This window comes from Microtus ochrogaster (genome assembly GCF_000317375.1).
Source record: "Microtus ochrogaster isolate Prairie Vole_2 chromosome 14 unlocalized genomic scaffold, MicOch1.0 chr14_random_2, whole genome shotgun sequence".
Classification (NCBI taxonomy): domain Eukaryota; kingdom Metazoa; phylum Chordata; class Mammalia; order Rodentia; family Cricetidae; genus Microtus; species Microtus ochrogaster.
In genome coordinates, this window is record NW_004949097.1 from 5,897,343 (window position 1) to 5,911,338 (window position 13,996).

Genomic DNA, 13,996 nt, shown 5'->3' on the forward strand with positions numbered 1-13,996 from the left:
GGCTATGTGTCTGAATTCCCAAAATAAATTAAAATGGCCCCAAAATCTCATAAACCATTCATCATTGTAAGCAATGAGATCATTGAAAATTAAAACTACTTCAAAAGTTTGTCTCACACCAGTCAGAATGGCAAGAATCAACAAAACAGCCTACAACACATGCTGGACAGGATACGTGGAAAGAGGAACTTTCATTCACTATTGACAGAATTGCAAACTGGTACAGCCAATCCAGACATCAGTGAGGAGATCTTCTCAGTAGCTAAAGTGAAATCTGCCATATGGCCCAAGGAACTTGACTTCCAACTTAACAGATCAGACATGCCCATTGCCTCTCTGTTCATAACACCTAGGAAATTGAAACAACCCAATTTTCCTTTGACTGATGAACAATTAATGAAAATGTAGTATATATATACATATATATACATACATATATATATAAATGTAGTATATATGATGGAATATTATGCAACTGTAAAAAATTAATGAGACTGTGAAATTTGTAGGTAAATAGAACTAATTGAAAAAAATTATAAAGATGTAAGGTCAGACTTTTAAGAAGCAATAGTATCTCAAGGTGTCCTTCCTAATATGATGAATTGTGGCTTATGCTGAGTGAGGATCTCATGTCTGTGGATGCTCTACTTTGAGCCCACCTTGCTCCATTCTAGCTCGCCATCCTATACCCAAAAGTTTCTTCTGGCATGTTCCTACACAGTGGGAATATGTCATTGCTTATATTTTGAGTTTTATTTCTCTGAGACCCAACCATAATTATCAACATTTTGTCAGATGCAAGGCAAATAACTGCAGAGTGAAATATAATGGATGGAGAAGTACAGCAAGGGCATCCAGTACCGTAGATTGAAAGGTCTACCATTATCTTAGAAAAAAATGGTAGCTCACAAGATTTAATATGTTTGTATCTTATACCAAAAAAACTTATATAAATAAGCTTCATAGTAGCAAGGCCTTCAAAGTTGTGGATTTATCAGCTGTACTGGTTAATTATTGTCAATCTTGCACACTCCGAGAAGAGAAAATATCAATTACAGAATTGCCTCCATCACATTGTCCTGATTGCTGATTGGTGCAGGAGATTCCAAAAAAACTATCAAAAGTACAAGGATATGAGTACAAGTGTAAGCTGGTGAACATGAATGTATAGGAAAGGTGGTTAAGCAAGACACAGGGAGCAAGTTGGTGAGGAACATTCATCTATCCTGTCCTGGCTTCTTTCCAAAGTAAGATAAAACCTGTAAGACAAAATAGATTCTGTCTTCCTAAAATTGCTTATAGTCATGGTTTTTATTGCAGCAATAGAAACCAAACTGGATATGTTTTATTCCCCCTAGATAAACTAACCTAGATAACTTTTAATTTGCAAAGGATCTTAATGCTATCCATGAAGTTCTTTGTGAGCAATGTCTTCTGGGACTGCAGAGGCTGATCTTCACTGCTGACCTGTGAGGTTTTGGAGTCACCTAGAAGACACACAACTGTGCAAGCCTGAGAGGGTGTTTTCTAGGAGGCCTCACTGAGTAGGAAAGACCCACCATTGATGACTGATGTCCAAGAAACAATGAAAGGAAAATAAAGGAGAAAGTCATGTAAACACAAGTGTCTTAGCTTCTTGGTTGGTGATGCAGTGTGACCAGTTGCTTGATATTGCCACCATGACTTCCCTGAATTATGGACTATATCCCTTCAAATTGAAAGTCAACAAAAAAATCTTCCATTAACTTGAATTCGCTATACATATTTTTTAATATTTTGCTGCTATAAGATAGTAACTAATTCATAAAACACAACTTTTTCATTATTTCCTAAACTGCAAAATATTTATTCATGAACAGCTAGCCTTACACATTCAACTCTAAATTATATTTCAAAGCAAAAATCTGTTAAATATTATGAAGTCATTTTAAAATCAGTAACTTAGGCCATACAATGTATTAGTTGTATAAATATCTATTAGTTTTTCTCAAAACAATGACAGAATTTAAAAGTAAATCACACACTTTAAACTAATACTTTAATTGAACAATATGTACAGCGTTCCTCAGCAAGGCACAGGGACAGTTCTCTACTGAAACACGAGAGTGGGTATTCACTTGTACAAGAAGTGAGCATTTATGTGGGAAGGAATATAAGCCAAAGAGACAATTACATATTTTAAAATTCAGTCATGACTCATTTTCACTTATTTTATATATCCCCCCCCAAAATTTGCCTTTTAATTATATAAATCATGTTTATTATAGTAAATGTTTGAAACCCTCTGATGGACCAAGTCCCCCGCGTTATATATCTTCTAAACAGATTTTCTTCTCTTTCCAAATACATTATTGATCAGTTTGGCCATTGATTTAGAGCCACTGGATCTCCTCTTCTCCTTGTGTTTGAAGATCATCAGAATTTCCTTGATGAGTCTGAGAAACATCACCTCCACCTCCAAGGACTGCTCTGCTGCAGACAGTTCACAGAATTGGCAGCGGAAATCTATTGCTAGCTTATGCCCTTCTTCCCAGCCAACCTCTCTCATGTGACAGAGGTCTTGCTTGTTGCCAACTAAAACCACAGCTGGTTCCACCATCCTGAAACAAAATTAGTAACTTTTTCAAGATGGTTTCAGTAACTCTAGAAAGTAACATAGGTTATATCCATAGGACAAAGAGTCAAAAATAAGTCCTATTAGGTATTATGCTTATGGCCATAGATGGTCATGTGTGTGCTTAGAGACACATATCCCCAGTGCTACAAAATAATTTTCCACATAAAAGAACAAATAACACAAACAAGGCTCTCTAAGTTTAGAGCTTGGAGGACACAAGCATTCTTTATTTCAGGATAAGTATAGTAACCAGGGCTGGCTGTCATCTTCCCTACTTCGTCTCTCTATGTGCTAAGCAACATAGGAAAATAGGCTCCACCACAAAACCATAAGGTTCTACCTCACCCCAAAGTCCAGAAGCAAGGAGACAGGTGACATAGGCTAAACAATTGAAACTGTTAACCAACATAAATCCGTCATGCCCTAAACTTTTTTTGCTGGGTACAGTGTCACACCTATGCAAAAGTAACTAATTTAGTTGTCTTTTACAGATGTTGTGTTAAACCCAGGAAGCAATTATCAGTTAGAAGATTAGGAGCTTTAAGACCCCACTCAATTGTACCATCATCCAGGACCATGTGGCAACACTGATAAGAAACTATGTAACCCCTCACATCGGCATTTGCACAAAAATGAACACTTTCAAGGGGATATGCTGAAGCAACAAAAATAGAGAAATTAAACAAAGAATCTCAAACAGCTAAGTGTTTCATTAATAGAGCGAAAACTCTCAGACACAATCATCTTCCTTCACTGTCCTGTGTGCCTAGACAGTTAGCAGTGAATTGCTGACCACGTTTTTATCTCGGGTAAAGCGGAAAAAGCGTATCTCCACCCTTACCATGGGTAGATGGTGGACTATTCAGTCTGTTTTTGCTGTGACATTACTGGTAACCAGTAATGAGGAACTGGATTTCACAGGAGACCAAACATAACAAATCCAGATTTATTTAGGATTCTCAACGTTTTCATGAGAACGGAAAGGAAGGGTGGAAGTGTGAAGTATCTGCCATAGAGAGGGCCATTATTTTGCTAGTGAGTGTCATGTTAACAATAGAAGCTATCTTGTAAAATGCCCATTTACTCGGGGCAAGTAACTGTTTATGTCAGCCAGGACATAAAGCATCCTCATCTGATTCCTTTTACTATGTGTATAGCTCCTGTGGAATGGGAAGGGGAATTGTTCAGGGCTGTTAAATTTTGTAATTGAAAGTCTGTATTAAATTCTTCCTAATGATGCTCGGGGCAAGATGATGATTTACGAAAATGGAAAGGGGATGAGAATGAAATGTCTTACCTTTTACAATGAGTAGTCAGTGGCTCCCGGATTCTGCAGAGCAGGGCTTTTGCAAAAGCAAAGGAAGGCCTGTCGCTGATGTCATACACAATCACAAACCCATCTGCCCAGTGCAGCTCACTTGGGAGGGTGCACTTTGTCTTCTGCGGCTGAAAATGAGCCAAGCACATTCAAGTGTAGTTGTCTCACAACTGCATCCTATGCTTCAGTTAATTCATAGTTAACCCATTTCACCTGGGGGAGAGTTCAATAAGGCTAAAGCACAATCATTTCTAAAGAACAATAACTTCTAAGGTGTACTTTCCGAGTTTCTTTCTTATCATTGTCTTTCTTAAACTAAAACAAAAGCCTATCATAGTTATTTTTATCTCACTTTACAACTTTCTTTAAAAAAATATTTTTCTAAAAATTTGATATGATGCCTTTTAAATTAATATTCACACATCTGTCTTGAATAAAGCATAGCATCTATGCTAATTAGCAGACTATTTTGATTTGTGTGTGTGTGTTTGGGTTGAACACATGTATGTTCACGTGTGAGTGTCATCACATCCTAAGCGTGGCAAACAGGTAGAGGTCAGTCAAGAACCTCAGGTATTGGTTCTTCCCCCTTTCGCCTTGCTTGAGACAGAGCTTTTGTTATGGACAACAGTCTGTCCTGTGCACAGACTTCCTGTCTCCTTCCATCGCAGCACAGGAGTGTCAGACTTACACAGGTCTGCTACAGTGCCTCGTTCTACGTGGATTCTACAAATCCAAACTCAGGCCCTAATGATTGCATGGCAAGCGCTTTACCTACTGAGCTACCTCCCCAACCTGGAATATCTGTTTATTTGCAATAGTAGATTCAACTCCATGAAAAAGAAAAAATTATGAGTTTATCTAAAAAGATTTATAGGATAATTTAGGGTAAAATAGCTAAAACAAATCAATAACTTCTTTGGAAATGTTAGAAAGCTGACCATTTATTTATCATGTTTATGATGAGAAGATATTTTGAGAGATTATAATTGGAAGATTATTTTGACATTTTAGTATATTGGCTAGATAAACAAATTTATATTCAAAATTTGTCTTACGTATGCTCTACTGAAAACCGGTTACAAACGTAGACAATTTAGTGAAAATATAAACTGAATGGACAAGACGTTCTTAATTTCTGACCCCTACACTATGAACTCACAGGAATATGTATGACCACTGCTAGGAGGAGGAAATCTACAGAGACAGCTGAACCTAGCTCATGGAAACTCAGCAACTCTAGACCGACATCTGTGGAGCCTCCATGGGAGCTAATTAGGCCCTCCATATGTGGGAGACAATGGTAAAACTTGGACTATCCAAGGGGCACTTGGCAGTAGGACAAGGATCTAACCCTGGTGCATGAGCTACCTTATTGGAGCCTATTCCCTATGGTAAAATGTCTTGCTTGGTCTTAGTGCAGGGGAAGGATTTTGGTCTTAATGTGCCAGACTTTGTTTACTTTCCAAGGGAGTCCTTACCCTTTGTGAGGACTGGATGGGAGTAACCTGGCAGGGGAGGCAGAGGTGGGGGTAGGAGAACAGGGAATGTTAAATGAAATTTTAAAAGTAAGTTAAAATAAAAAAATTAAAAGAAAGATTTCTTTTAATGGGCTGGCAAGATGGCTCAATAGCTAAGAGTACTTACTGCTCATGCAGAAGGTTCAAGTTCAGTTCCTAATACCACATGGTCATTCACAACCATCTGTGATTCCAGTACTAGGTTATATATGTCTTCTTGTCTTTCTGGGTGCTTCATGCCCATGGTACACATACTGATAAATCACACGCAGGCAAAACACTCATATACATGAAATAAAATCTGAAAGATTGTTATTAAGACTATTTTCAGAGCTCACTTTTATTGTGCATTAAAGGTATTTTTTCTATGCTAACTTTTAATTGATATTTATAGGAATCTCAATAATACAATTTACACTAAAAGAAATGTCAACATTTTGATAACTAAAATCGAGAAGATATTTTATTTTAGTGTTGGCATTATTTTGCATATTCATTTCCACTACTCTTTAAATTATGCTTGAAGAAAAGTAAACCAAAGAGGTGTTTTGTTTGACTTACTTGAAAACATGGGTCATATATTTCCAGATTCAATGCCTTCCCTTCCAAACACAACTGCTTATTGTAGATAGATTCTGAAAAAAAAAATATGTGCTCTTTGTCATTATAGGAAAACTTCAGAATAAACGCTCGTCAGCAGCTGGCCTTGGTCTGCCAAATTCAGCAAGTGATATTTTCGGGCTATTTCTACTGACGATTTATCTCTTCTCTCTCTCTCTCTCTCTCTCTCTCTCTCTCTCTCTCTCTCTCTCTCTCTCTCTGTGTGTGTGTGTGTGTGTGTGTGTGTGTGTGTGTGTGTTGTCTATGAGTGTGTCTCGTGCCTCCAGAGAAAGAAGAGAACAATGGGTCTCTTGGAACCCGAGTTACAGATGATTATTTCCTACCATGTGGGTGCTGGACCGAACCCAGGTCTTCTGCAAGAATATCATGCTTTTAACTGCCCAGTCATCTCCAGACTTGCAGCAATCACATTTTCACAGAATAGTAGAATATCTTTTGCTCAGGGTTGGTGAGGAAACCGTGAATATTTTGTGCTGATTCCTTAACTTAATTGTGTCTACTCATTTGTTTATCCTCCTATGGTATAATACAGGTACTTCTACCAAAGACTCATTCATACCCTTTCAACCCATTAAAATGACCTCTCATCCATGAATAAACAAATCATCAGAAACTCAGAAATTGTTATGTCTCCTCTACCATGAATTTCTTTATTGTTTATTACTTTTATTGATTGATTAATGAGTGTGTGTGTGTGTATGTGTGTAAGACAGAAGGCAAGTTCCTTCCGTGGCATGAATTTCTGGTTGAAAGTTGGGTCTTCAGGCTTGGCATAAAGCACCTTATACATGAGCCATCTCACATTTTAGTAAGTACTCATTATCATCACCTTATAAACGTGAAAATGGTTTAAGTTCAATACATTTATACTCACCTTCAATCTTGAACACCTCATTAGTTGCACCGCTATATTTGATCACTGACAAAATCTCAAATATTTCCTTCATATGATATTCACACAGCATATTCTATTTCTGTTTTAATCTTTAATTATTGTCATGTTTCTTAAGTTTTTTTTTTAACTCAAACTTCATCTTTTCCCCACACTCCACATTTGGATGCAGTTTATACTCACTGTCTTGTACCATTTGTCATGGATCAGAGTCCTGTATGTTATGTATATCGCTCTCCTTCTGTCCACTATCGACCAACTTGGATATTACTCTACTTTGTCAGTAGCTTGTCACATGCAAACTTTGAAATTGATTCCTCCTTCCACCTGGGATGTAATTCCTTACATATCTTCTTCAGCAAGGCTCTGCTCTACCAATACCTTTTTAAAAAAAGTTTGGCCCTCTCATCATTTGTTTTACTTTTGTTTTAAGGCAGTGGGCCTCTATATATTCTAGGCTGTTCTGGGGATTGAATAAGCCCCCGTGGCTCTACTCCCCAAGTATTGGTACTGAAAACAACCATTTCTGCCATTTGACTCTTGCAAAATATAATACGTACCATTTCCGTGCTTGTCTCTGGTTTTATTTATTTTTATAGCATTTATCATCAAATTACATAATTTTTGGCTTGGGTTGATAAATCATTCTTTAATATTACAAATTCTATGATAAATTAAACACTTATTCTTTTGTGCTCTGACATACCCCCATTACTATAGAAAATACATGGACTATAACAGTTATTCAATGAATATTCTTTGATGAATGAATATGAGCTTTCTTTCATTAATGAATGGATGGATAATTTCTCTAACCCTTCCTCCAGCTCTATTTCTCCACAAATTAACACACTAACACAAAAACTTGACTAACTCTGAAAATTGTTCTGTAACCCATAATGGGAAGTAATAAAAGGAGCTAGAGGAATTTCTCAGTGCTTTGTGCTTGCTGCTCTTGTAGAAGTCCTAGGTTCATTTCTTAGCACCCATAGATCGAAACTTTCTGTAACTCCAGTTCTTAGAATCTGATGCCCTCTTCTTAACTCCCAAGGTACCTTTGTGTTTATGTCCCACATGAACTCAGAGACAAATACATGCACATAAAATAAAGTCAATAAATCTCTATTTTAAAAAACAAGCAGACATTTGATGAATGAATGTTTCCTCAGAGGATAAAGACTGACTTTTAAAATCCGTACAAATAGAACATTTGTCATAGTTTCATCAGACATCAGATTTTGTTTACAGAGGTGTTTTGTTTTCTAAACTTCTCACATTTACTATTTGCCCTGAATATAAACTTTCCCAGACAGTTTAAAACACTTTCTCTCAAAACTCACAGCATTGGTAAGAGCTGTCATCTCTAACTGTTTTTAGAGTGTTTTAATTTCCCCTTCTATCCTTCCTTGACAAGATGAAGTTGCTTTTGCTAGCCTGTTTCCATAGCGTTGGAGACCTGTGGGTCACATGCTTATATTTTCAAAATGTCTTCAGGTCTTATATTATACACGGAGATGTCACAGCTGGGAACGTGTAAACATTTCATTTGTTTATTTAACTGCATTGTAGAAAGGATTAAGGTGAAGGTTTCATTGTTGCCGCCTTTAGAGACTGCATTATCTTGTTTGCATTAAGTCTCTTTTCTGTTCAGGGAAAACTTTCTCAGCCAGGCATCTTGGCTTGTATATTATGTTGACCCCTGTGCCTGAGATTTTTGCTCCTTGAAATGAAACATAGAAATTTCTGTTTTTCTGCAGCTTTCTTTCTGTAGGCAGTTTTCAAACACTTGTTTTAAAATGTTCACAATGTCAAACGAGTGGAAATACTGTACCTCACACACAGAGAAAGCCATGTGACACAAATCTTTAAAACCATTTTTAGCAATATGCTGATAATGCCCTCTCAAGAACAAATGTTTACTGTGACTCTCAAAGAAAAAAAAATTATGATCTCTTTAACACTAAATAAGTAATATTGAAGAAAAACGACTCCCTTACATTTCCTAGTGTTCTGCTATTGTTGATTTAAAAAAATAAAAAAAATAACTTCAGGTCTTTGATCAGATAAGATATAAATTCCATTATTTTGATCAATCTCTTAGCAAAAGGTATACTTAAGGGTCTAACAAAATTTCTTCATTTTATTCTGTGGTATCTCCTATATTCTAAGATAAAAATAAACGGAGTCAAAACTGAGTCAGATTTAGTAAAATGACCTTAGGATTATATTGGCAACTTTTGTATAATTTCTCTAAAATTTATAGAAACAGCCAAGATAACAATATGATGTTTAATTAATGTGTCATTCTTTTATTTTTACACCCTTTTTACAAGCATCATTTCATGGGTGTTTTTTCTGTGGACACTGTGAATACTAATCCTTTAGTATTTCACTAATTTTTGCTGTGAATACTAATCGTTTAACAGATGTTAATTATCAAAACCTTTTTGCACTTTGCAAAAAATGCATGACCATGCTTTGGAGCATTTGAGAAAGATAACTACAACCTTACTTTTCTTTTAGTTTTAGACTTTGAAAATCCCTGACTTTCTAATTCATCATATTAGGTAATCTTGATGATGAAAACATTCCACTCAAATACTTACTTTGGTATTTAAAACTAGAGTCTTTAAATTAAAACATTTTAATGAAGGTAAAAATAGCAGATTCTGTCAATGTGCCTCTCTGTTCTTAATTAAGTTAAAGTGTGATACTGAAACATTAAGTAGGGTAGAAGTGTACAGCAGCAACTTACCAAGATTCGAAGCATATTCTCCAATGAACCTCTTGGTAAGAAACCTTACAGTAAGTGCTGTTAAATGAATAGACAAAATTTAGGCTTGTTTTATTTTATAATACTGATATTCAGTTAGGTCCATCAACTTGATTTTCACTCAGTAACCAGCAAGCCTTAGATAAGAGCTTAAGACTTCACTGAATTCTGGCCTAAAAGCTGTGGAAAACCATGATTATGTAAATAGAAATATGTGATCTTACGTGTTATACAGGTAAATTGTTACAAAAGTCGTCAAACATGTACACTGCCTTACCTTCTAAAGTCCAAATATAAAACTCATTATATTTGAAATCCAAAGCTCTTAACAACCCTTATTTTCCCTATTAATTAAATCTTGTTCAAAGGCTCTATGTGTAGGAAGGATGGAGGCTGTGTCCAGCATGTGCAGTTTGTAAGGGATACGGAGAGTTAGTGCCCTGGAAATAGTTCAAGACTCAGTTTATTGCCTTTCTAAAACAGCCAAGTCCACTAGTTAGTTACTCGGCTCTTATTGTTAGGCTGTTATTCATTGGTGGAAATCTTACTGCCGATATATTGTGCAGCAGAATCAAATAAAGCAAGCAGAAGAGAATAGCACGTTCCAGAATTAGGGCCTTTTGTGCTAGGTTCCAGGGTGTCCACACAGCCAAGTCTCCAGACAGTCACGGCCCTTTTGTAGTGCTGCCAATAAAAAAATACACTCCATACTCCATTCAACTCTGCCCACCTTACCCTCACATCTGGATAATTCACTACTGGTGGGTTTGCAGGCAAGAGTACTGGGGTAAGAGGCAGGAAAGTGATAAAATGCCTCTTACTGGTCTTTAGAATTTTAAACATTGATAGAAAAAGATACAGATTCATATTTTTACCAACTGCATTGGCTCACCTCCTAAAACAGCTCATAACTAAGTAGCAACTTGCCTGAAAGATTGAAAAATCACAAGAAAAATTATACAAATTATTTCACAGACTGAATTTATTATAACTTCTCATACAATATATGGCCATTGTTTAATGCCCTAGTTTGTCTCTCTCATCATGCTAGACAAGACTGTAAAACTCACCTGATTTTCCTGTGCCTTTACCACCCAAGACAGTAAGCTTGACATCACTCATCTTGAGTAACTGGTTCAGTTTTGGAACCCTGCTGACAAGAGCTAAGAATATGCTGTTGATTTTTTTTTTAAATCTCCCTTTTATGGATGTCCTTGTTTTTCCAAGGGCAACTTCACCATATATTTCTACAATCTAATAATAACTTGAAAAATGTTTGCCTTTAGTACATTTCAACTGATCCTCTCAAATATTGGACCAATATTTGGACACTGAGATTTATGAAACTAGCAGTAATGTATTTTTAACAGAAGTCTAGTTCATAATCCTCTAGAGAATCAAGAAAAATGTCCTATTTTATTTAGAGAAATTCTAGGGAGTTTGTGTAAATACCCATTTAAATTTACTCTGATGCGGTAAATTTTGCTTTTTATTTAATTATTTAAGAGGATTTTATATAAGTATCCATGATGTTGTGATCAAAGTCTCCCCCAGTCCCTCCCCTCCAAATCTTCCCAGCTTACCTCTGCCAGAACTCTTTTCTTGGCTGATGTACTTTTAAAAAAATTAAATTAGTCCTATTTGTATTGTCTGTAAGTTCATGGGTATAGGGCTATCAATTGGAGTGTAGACAACCTTCCCCTGCAGTCAATAGTTGCCAAAATCTCCTTAACTAGAAGTAGGTTCCAAAACCCCCTTCCTCAACCATGATATGGTTTTGAATGACTTGATTTTGTGTAGATCTTATGTATTCGGTCAAAACTGCTATGAGGCTATATGTGCAAAGAGTTCATCATGTGTAGAAAATGACTTCCCATGTTCTTCTCCAACCTCTAGCTCTTATAATATTTATATGCTCTCTCTTCTATGATGGTATCTGAGTCGTGAGAGGAGGCATGTGCTGTAGATGTCCCCATTAAGGGATGAGCCCTTCATAGTCTCTTAGTCTCCTCTGATTGAACATGTTTGAGTCTCTTTATTAAAGCATCATCTATTGGGAAATGAAGCCAAGAAAGGAAATCTAAGATAGATGAGTGCACATCCAGGTCATATATTCTAATCACATGTGGTCCTTGAGCTGAAAAGCACTTATACCACCCTGCAACTTTCTGAAGCCACCTTTAATGAGTACTTTTTTTCATTTTAAAAATATGATCTGCCAATGGATAGCAAATCTACTTATCATTGGAAAAGTAATAAAGAGAATCTGTCCTATTTCTTTCCATACTTCTTTAGAAATAGGAAAATACTTCAAAAGCAAAACAACTGGAGGTGGCATTGTGTGTAATTCACTGGGTAGTCAGTGCGAGGGAAATGTAAGATAAATGATGGCCATTCCTCCTCCGTTAACAGTTCCCCCAGGGTGAAGTCTAGTCTTCACCATAAACTTGACTGCATTCAGAATTACCATGGGAACACATCTATTTAAGAATGTTTCCAAAAAGATTTAGTTGAGTAGAGAAACCCCACCATGTATATGGGTGACACCATCCCATGGACGGACATCTGAGAATGAATCAAAGGAGGAAAATGAGATGAGGACCAGTATCCATCTCTTTCTTTCTCTCTCTGCTTCCTCACTGCGGATATGATGTGGTCAGCTACATCATACTTCTCTATCAACCGAAGTTGTGCCCTAAAACCGGGATACAGAATGAGCCCTCCCTTTCTTACTTAACTTCAGTCAGGCATTTTGTTACATCAGTAAGGTGCCTGTCTATTACTTTCTTTTTATCTATCACTGTTAGATAAGTAAAAACAACACAAGTTTCATTTCCAGGACCCCTATCCAGTGACTCACAGGCACTTCAACTCCACTTTCAGGAATCTGATGCTTTCTTTTGGCCTATGCAGGTACCTATACATATACACGCACAGAGAAAGAGGGGGGAGGGAAGGAGGGAGGGCGGGCGGGCGGGCAGGTGGCATACAGGGAGGATGTGCTAGCTAAAGGGATGAGACCATGCATCTTAGGCAGGGCACACGAGTTCATCATCTCACTAAAAACAGCACTCATAAGCTTAAGAAGCGTTTCTGGCCTTCAGTTGAACTTGCATATCTAAAGCTGTGGACAGCAAAGCTGTGCTTTTGTGAGGCCATGAAAGGTCAATCACGCTTAGAACTCTTGATAAGCTCACTGGAGCTTAGACCAGGGCCTTCTTGCTGTCTTTATTACACTCTAGACTTTTGTTACCCGACATCCATGTTCACATCCCTAAGGAACGCACGTATGTGGAACAACCACACATCACCTCTTTCATTCCAACGTCGTAAGCCTGTCTCACTCCATTCTCTGGCGCTGGAGCATCCATATAATGACGTGCTTCCTGGCCCGACCTCCATTGATGAGAACTTGAGGTTCGTAATTGGATGTTTCCCTCTGTAAGCCAAGAGCTAACAAATGACAAACTCATGTTATTCTGGTGACCCAGTCTTGGTTTAAAGACGTTTTGTGGAAAGCTTGCCATTACACAAAACGCATTACATGTTATTATGTATCCAACTTCAAACATGTGCTCTGGGATCAGCCTTCTAATCTGCACATTAACGGTCAATGAGATAGAGCTAGGCTAAGATTCCCAGTGATTCCACCAAAGGTAATGTCACCAGACACCACCGGCACACAGGGCAAGGATTCTAATTACCTTCAGGCTCCTTTAAATTAAATCATCCTCATCCATACGACCACTGGAGTAGATTTATATACTTTAAAGATCAAAGTGAGCCTGCATGGGAGAAGATCAGTTACCCTAGCATTCAAGACACTGAGGCAGGAGGATGGAAAATTGAACCCTATCCCAGAAAACCCAGCATCGGATTAAATTAGAAAGAACTGCTCTCAAAGCCTGCAGCCGCACTTTCACAGGATGGTGCTCAGCAACCGACCACTGTTCTCCCCAGGGCATATCTAGCGCTGAGGAGCACATTCAGCAGCTACTAGTAACTACAGTATAGGCTTCTTGAATTATTGCTTTAGAAGGGAGAAAAAATAATGTCAACTAAGGAAACCGTAAAAGATTTACAAATCTAAACATCTGAAGACCCACACCTCTGCAGGGGTTTCTATAAGCGCTGGATGTCCCCACCCTCACCCAGAAGAGCCATTGAGTAGCCAGTCCTTTAATGATGGGCAGAAGCAGGCACTCTGATTTTCTCTCTGGGAAGGGAATGGGCGGGGCTGGCGTGTGCTCACCTC

At 37.5% G+C, this 13,996-nt stretch overlaps 1 protein-coding gene across 1 annotated transcript; it reads right to left on the reverse strand.

Annotated features, from left to right (window-relative positions):
- Nucleotides 1–2,317: 2,317 nt before the first annotated feature.
- Rergl (RERG like) lies at nucleotides 2,318–10,863 on the reverse strand. Its single transcript, XM_005364543.2, has 5 exons — nucleotides 10,812–10,863; nucleotides 9,724–9,780; nucleotides 6,017–6,090; nucleotides 3,915–4,063; nucleotides 2,318–2,600 (listed from the first exon to the last, which is right to left on the reverse strand). Exons 1-5 carry the CDS (start codon nucleotides 10,861–10,863, stop codon nucleotides 2,318–2,320), a joined length of 615 nt encoding a protein of 204 aa, XP_005364600.1.
- Nucleotides 10,864–13,996: the final 3,133 nt, after the last annotated feature.